At 38.5% G+C, this 7,560-nt stretch overlaps 1 protein-coding gene across 1 annotated transcript; it reads left to right on the top strand.

Moving 5' to 3' along the window:
• Positions 1 to 558: 558 nt before the first annotated feature.
• Positions 559 to 1,157, top strand: LOC123140985 (protein NUCLEAR FUSION DEFECTIVE 6, mitochondrial-like). The gene is made up of 2 exons (XM_044560239.1): positions 559 to 732; positions 826 to 1,157. Exons 1-2 carry the CDS (start codon positions 596 to 598, stop codon positions 956 to 958), a joined length of 270 nt encoding a protein of 89 aa, XP_044416174.1. The 5' UTR covers positions 559 to 595; the 3' UTR covers positions 959 to 1,157.
• Positions 1,158 to 7,560: the final 6,403 nt, after the last annotated feature.

The raw sequence follows: 7,560 nt of genomic DNA, 5'->3' as shown, positions 1-7,560 counted from the left end.
GAATTAAAGAGGCTGGAAATAAACATTACTTTTGTGATGATCTACAATGGCTAGATCCGAATTGAATGTAGGATAGCTAGAATTATATGGGGCTGTCAATATCTCAACAGGTCTATAAAGGACTGGCCTAACCAGCGAACGTTCGCTGGGGAGCATGTCAAATGTGAAAGTTTTACATGGAAATTTGTGTTGACCGAGGATTGAAACTTTAGTTAACAAGCATGACACCGCAGTTTAGTTTATGCCAGGATTTGCCATGCTTGCTAAAAGAAAATTGATTTGTCATTCGGTCTCAGCGAACGTCCGCGCAATAACATTCTCGTGTGGTAAATCCGTACGCACCGATGACGAATCATGGGTACTTTGCTGGTTTCGTTTGAAATGAAACCGAGAGTTCAAGCTTATCAGACTCGGAAAAAAAAACTGACCCACAAAATAAATAGTTGGAATGAATAGCCCATATAATATAGCCCAATAGGCCTGGATTCACTCCGTCCATTTGTATGATTGTATCCAACTGAAAAAAATAAATCTGTTTGTAACTACAGCGGCGTCTCGGTAGGGCTCCCTCGTGCTCCCGACTTGCCAAGCCGCCATGGCTGCCGCTGCCAGGTCGCTCCTCCGCTCCTCCGTTTACATTCTCCACGCTACTCCAGCGACACCGTCATCCCTCAGCCTAGGTGTGCGTCCTTCCGTCCGCCACGCGTTGGCTGCGCCCCTTCGCATCGTAAGGTACGAACCAAGATTCGTCCATGCTCCCCAACCAGTCAATTAGCAGCACGAAGGACGTGAGGGCACTTAGTTCTTAATATATGTGCTTGCAAGGTTGCCCGTGGAGGCGAGCGTCTGCCTCGAGTCGCTGCTGCCGCTGCACAGCGCCACCGGCGCCGCGAGGATCAAGTCCAAGCTCGACGCCGGGCCCGGCCAGGGCCTCGGCTGGCTCATTGAAGATAATTGACACCTCAGACAATTTATCTCTTGTTCAAATGTCTAGCTAATTGACGTACTGTTCACACTTGGTGTGCCTATTGATTATGTAGAGGAATCACTTGAACCATAGGTCTTCCTTTTGGCCCTTTTAGGAACTCTTTGGTTCAAAACATACGAATGGAAATTTTTGCTATGATATCATTGTTTATGCATTTGGTTCAAAGAAATTGAGTAAAGGAATTGTTTTTGCGGGGGAATCAAGTAAAGGAATAACTGATGAAAAATCCCTTAGCACTCAGTGTCAAAGGGAAAACGTATACAATCCACTTGAATCTCTTTCTCAAATTTCTACGTGTCTCGCAGCCCCTTCCTTCGCTCTGACCCTTTCAATTATATCTCTCAAACTTTTCTCTTTGTATCTCAAGAACACACGCCATGGAACAGGTACACACACTTCACCAAGGAGAATATTAGCTTTGCCTTCTCTCCCGGTGAAAACACATATCCCACATCCTTCCTTTTTTCTTCTCATTAGCATAATCAAACTGAATACAATGCTTAAATAACATCTACACACCCACAAACTGATTACAATGCGTCAAATTGTCGGGGCACCGCATATGCAAATGAACCGATCGACCGACGCGGGCCGGCCCATCTGCAATGGGCGTTAATTCCACATTTTTAGTTTATTTTTTTTCACAAATTCAATTTTTTTCCAGTTTTTAAATTTTGTTCACAAATTTAAAAATGTTCGTGAATTTCAGAAAATGTTCATTTTAAATTTTCATTCACAAATTCGGAGATAATCCAGGAATGTCAAAAACAAATCCCGCTTTCCAAATTTGTTCACATCATCAAAATGTTCATGTTTTTCAAAAATTGACACCGAATTCAGAAAAGTGTTGGGGGATTGAAAAAAATGTTCGCATCTTGAAAAAAAATTGATTGTAATTTTGAAAAATGTTCGTGTTTTCAATTTTTTGTACCTGTTTTCCTTAAACTGTATTTCATTTTCAAGAAATTCTTCATAAGTTCGAAAAAAGTTTGCATTTTCATTTTGTTCCCATCTAGAAAAATATTTGCGATTAGCAAGAATGGTTCGAGTTTTTTTCTATGAGATATGAAAATGTTTGCGTTTCAGAAAATATTAACTTTTTTCAAAAAGAAAAACACGTTAAGAATTTCAAAAATAGTTTAAATCTTTTTTGGCTTATGTTCATATAAGGCGGACTGCCATTTTATGTACGAAATCCCAGGAATTCTGGTGGCCATTGTCGTTGCTCACTTGCAGGAGGTCCTCGGTTTGACCCCTCACACTAATTTTTTTGTGAACTGTTGTTTAAGTTTGCCACTACTGTATATTTCTTTAAGCTCGGCGCTGCGTTTCTAACATGAGAAATTGTCAGTAGCAACGGCTAGCACTGAGCGGCGAAGTCGCGTCGAGTCACAGTGCGTTTACTTTTTTTTTTTTTTGCGTTTTTTCATCTCGCGATCGTAACACCGCAAATGGGCCAGTAAAGGTTAGCCGCCCTTGTGCGAAACGCCAGTGCTTTGCCACAACGGGCGGTATGTAGGAGGTCCCCAGCTGGTTTGTTGCTTAGAACAATGGACAAACCGTCGATCTGGTCATGTTGGTCCGAGCACTGCCCGTCATTGCCTTGCCACATAGGCTTACGCCTTGTGGTGTGGTAGTGTCCCTTGTGTTTCGTTTGAGATGCTTTTGCAGCCCATGATAGTTAGGCGGGACACAAAGGCCCATGGACTCATCCGTTACAGCCAAATTACGGGTCTAATCCACATACACTCGATGCAGAAAAACTGACCAGGAAAAATTCATAGCAAGGAGTAAGTAATTTAAAAAAATAGCAACGAGTAAGTAATTTAAAAAAAATAGCAATGAGTAAGTGACACCAAAAGATAATAAGACCTGAACTAAAAAAAGATAATAAGCCATGCAATACATTCGCAAAAAAAAACTGTAGTAATTTTTTATGTGGAACAATGCGGTGAATTTGCTAACTAGTTAGTGGTAGAAATGGAGAGAATTAATTCTTGGCTGGTTTGAGATATTTATATCTATATTGATTATGACAATACCTAAATTGGGTAATAATAAACAAGACACATCACTCGCGTGCACAAGGATAGGATGTGATAAAATATACAATGGAATTAATTTAGGTATGTTTTTTTAGAACAATTAATTTAGGTATGTGATAACTATAGAGTTACCACTTGCCTGACTAGGTACCTCCCTGCCTTAGTATATATAAGAAGGGAAATATCGATCCAGTTCTAGACACATAAGCAAGAAAAACTGATATTAGCTACAGAAGTAGAACACGAACTAGCTACTGGACATCGATCTGATCTACAGATAAATGGCCTTTACAAAGAACGACCTTAGCTTTAGGGCTGCTGTATTCGTAGCAGCTCTTCTGGTCGTGCTTATTTTTTTCTTCTACCAAGGAGTATCACTGTCAGGTCAGTGCACTGAGTCATGCGTGGAAAAACTTATATTTTCTTTGTATGCTACTCCCTTCATCCCACAATATAAGAGCATTTTGCAAGCTATGCTCTTATATTGTGGGACAGAGGGAGTAAGAAGCGATCTCATCTGTGAATATGTATGTGCAGATGAAGTGATGGCTGGAGAGCAAGAGGAAACATGTGTGGCTGACTATGAATGCGGGCTGGCGTCATGTGAGGTTAGATGCCAGAACATGAAGATGGGCCCAAGTGCAGCCTACTGTGATAGAAAAGCCGGAGTGTTGTATTGTTGTTGTCTCCCACGACCACGTGTAGTGCATCACATTTAAGAAAATGGTCTAGGGCAAGTCATGTGTCATGTGTCTTCTTCGTGCTGATTGATCAATAAGAATGCATGATATGGTAAGAGAAAAATTGTTGGGCACATATGTTGAAGTACTCTGTTCTTTGATCATGAGTCATTGTTGCAAATTGGTATATATGGTTCGAACTTGATTAACACAACCCATGTTTAAATAAAAGGCACAAGAAACATCGTATGTCCCTCGACTAACCTACATAGTGCATTCCTTCACCCATTTCGAACATGGGATTAAAACTAACCCAGTACTAACCATAACCCTATCCCGTGTCTCATAACCCCTAATCTGCACATGTCACTGCTCACTGAAAATATAATTAATACTAATTATAATTATTTGTATTTTCTTTGTATCAACCTTAACATAGTTTTTTCCGGCAAAAAGGAAAAATCTTAAGATGGTTTTATTAGTTAGGACAAAACTCCTAAAACAAACTTTTTAGGGTGGAGTAGAGGGGTATCTGTATTACACGGGAGCTATATCTCTCTTATAGCGGGATGTAAGCTCCCCACGCCTGAAGCTTTTCCAAGACTACAGTAGCCGGCCTGCCCTTATCTATCGTATCGGTAGTTCCCTCGCTTCAATCACTGGTTTCATTCACTTTGTTTTTTCGTCATTCGCTTTTTCGCTCTCTTGCTCGCTTTTCATAGATCGTTGCCCGGTTTTTTAGTTTTCTTTCTTTCTTGGGGGTTACTACTTTTCGCCGATTTTCTTAGTGTTTTTACCGGTTTTATTCGTTTCTTTATTCGTTTCAACTGTTTTTTTTCCTTCTTATTCATTTTTCATTATCTTTTTTGTTCTTTCTTGGTTTTCACTGGTTCTCTTTGTTAGTCTCTTCATTTTTCCTTCGGGTTATTTATTTCTTTCTTTGTTTTCATCGGTTTTCTTTGTTTGTTTCTCAGTTTTGCTGTTTCTCATTCTTTTGCAGTAGTTTCCTTTGGTATTATTTTTATGTTTACTATTCCTTTGGTTTCCTTTTTTTTCATCTTTCCTTCCATTTTTTCTTTCTTTCTTGGTTTTATTGGTTTTTCTTGTATCTTTGTTTTCCTTTGTTTTACCAGTTTTCTAGGTATCCAATACACATGTAACATTTTTCGTATACATCAGAAACATATTTATATACAAGTTTAACATTTTGAAAATACATGATTACCATAACTTGAAATCTTATTATTTTGATGTCTACTTTTTCATACGCATTGTACATTTTGGGTATATATATCTTATACATTTTTCTAATACACATGTAACATTTTTTAAATACAAGTTAACTTTTTTGAATCCATGGTCAATTTTTTCAATGCAAAATTGTAAAAAAATTTAAATGCTTGATTAACATTTTTCAAATAAAAGATTAGCATTTTTTTAATACGTGGACAACATGTTTTAGATACATTTTGACCTTTTTTCAAATGCTTTATTAACAACTTTTTTCAAATACAAGATTAATATTTTTTACTACAAGGTCATCATTTTTCTATACACATTTAATATTTTTGAAATGCTTGATTAACATATTTCAAATACTTGTTCTATTTTTTTCAAATGTTTTGATTAACATTTTTTAAATACATGATCTAAATTTTTTCATATACATTGCAAGTTTTGTATACTTTTCTTATACATAAGAAACATTTTCACTATATAGACTTAACATTTTTTAAATGTTGGTTAAATTTTTTCAAAAGTTTGATGTACATTGTTTTTGTAATATACTCCCTCCATCCCGAACTACTTGTCCTAGGTTCGTCCAGATACAAATGTATCTAGATACGTTTAGTGTTAGATACATTCGTATCTAGACCAATCTAAGATACGTAGTTTGGGACGGAGGTAATATATATTTAGACTATTTGGAAGTATAAAAAAAGTGAAAAAATAAAGCAAAAGTTGAAAACTAAAAAGGTGACAAACAGGAAAAAATGAGGCTATGGCTTGCCGTGCGCCGGGCCGGCCAATCTGGCACTCACCTTCAAGCGAGGGTTCCCTACACCTCGCTGTAAGCGAGAGATATGGGAGTCCTCTCTATTCAAACATAGAGGAACCTTAGAGGTAAAAAAAACAAAGGTGCCCAAAAAAGTTAACAGGCCAAATAGGCAGCCCAATAAACCCACCCCGCAGAAGAACATTTTTTTATTTCCCCCTAAACCAAATCTGTGTGCAACTTTGCCTAAAAAAATATTTGCAACCAGAACGCATCCGGCTGGACCTATCCTCTCCCCGTATGGCCGCCTCCGCCGCCGTCATAACAACAAATATAACGGTCAAAATAAACGGAGTTGAATTTGCTGCCATGTCAACCCTGACAAGTTGGTCCCATATGTCATAGACGTGTTTAAATCCTCTAAAACGGTCATCAACCAAAAGTTGTAGTTTTTGGGGACTAATTACCAAAAAAGTGTCAGTTTTCGGATTTTTTTTGGAAGTGGTACTTCAGTGGGACAGTCGTCCCAAAACTACTAGTTTTTGTCAATTACTCTGCAAATAATAGCTGTAAGCAAGAGCACAGATTCCAATTAATATGTATCTGGTTGCAAATAGTACTGGGCCCAATTGCAAATAATATGTAAGTTAACATTCGCATTTGCAACTCATCTTTTTTCCTTTCTTAAAAAAGAAGCTGCATTATCACATAGTAAATGTAGATCACCATGGCTGTATGTAAAATACCGATGCACAACCAGAAAATCAACTACATATAGTAGTATTTATAACCATGGCTGTATGTCTCTAGTTTTCTCATGCTCTTATGTATGTAAACACATGTACTATTACAAAGCACTCTCTCAGTTCACCCTCTCTCAGTCCAAGTTACTATTACACAAAAAGAGTAGATGACCAATCAGGGTCCAATCTAAGTTTAAAATTTCTGGATAAAAGGCAAGGGAGCAACACGTACCTTGGTGAGGATCTTGGGTCGTTGGACCAAGGGAGCAATGTGTAGGAAAGATATTGGATGCAACTCATCCAAATGTCCGAACTTGAGGCGGGCAATATAGTTCAACACCCCCTCATGTCTAGGCTTATTTAGTCCTTAGACGTGAGATTTATGTAGGCTGTAGAATCCCCTTCTTTAATACTGCGTTGGCAGAGTCTTTAACTCAAGACCTCCTGGCTCAGATATCATACTGAATTCATGCTCCAGCCAACTCATCAGAAAGTCCAAATTGACGGAGAGTTGCATCCAATATCATTCCTACACGGTATCAGTGGCCCTTCGAGATGGTTATGAACAACCATTGGTGGCATCGTCGGCAAGCCACTCGTCGTCCTCCTTTTTACCAACCAAAACAAGTGCCATACATCACAGCTCCATCCAAAACAAGTAAAACTGCCATAACTTCCTACCGATCTAGGATCATAAATAAGCATCCACTTCCTGTTGTAGCTGAATGTTGTTCTCTTGCTGTATCGTCCCACTTTGCTCATCACCCAGATCCCTGCGCCGTCGAAGCTTGACATTATTGTCTTATCAAATCTACACATCTGGATTTCAGGTTTCTAATCTATTCGAAATAATATTGGTGGCCAAAGCATTGGAAAATTATTCTCTTGAAAAAGGAGGAGATAAAAGGGAATATGTGCCAGCCATATGTGCAAGGCATGAGTGAAAGGAAATAGCCCCACCAATGCAATCCCTTTCAATGTCCTCCATGATCGAGTTATTTGCTCCTTCAACCAAACACATTGGGTCGTTTCCGATGAACAAGATATTTTCTCTTCACTTATGTCGCCCACTAGATTCAATTGATCTGGACGTTTGTTTATTCGTGCC

Source organism: Triticum aestivum, chromosome 6D, assembly GCF_018294505.1.
Source record: "Triticum aestivum cultivar Chinese Spring chromosome 6D, IWGSC CS RefSeq v2.1, whole genome shotgun sequence".
Taxonomy (NCBI): Eukaryota; Viridiplantae; Streptophyta; class Magnoliopsida; order Poales; family Poaceae; genus Triticum; species Triticum aestivum.
Note: the sequence above shows the minus strand (reverse complement) of the source record. Positions and strands in the feature narration are given on the sequence as shown.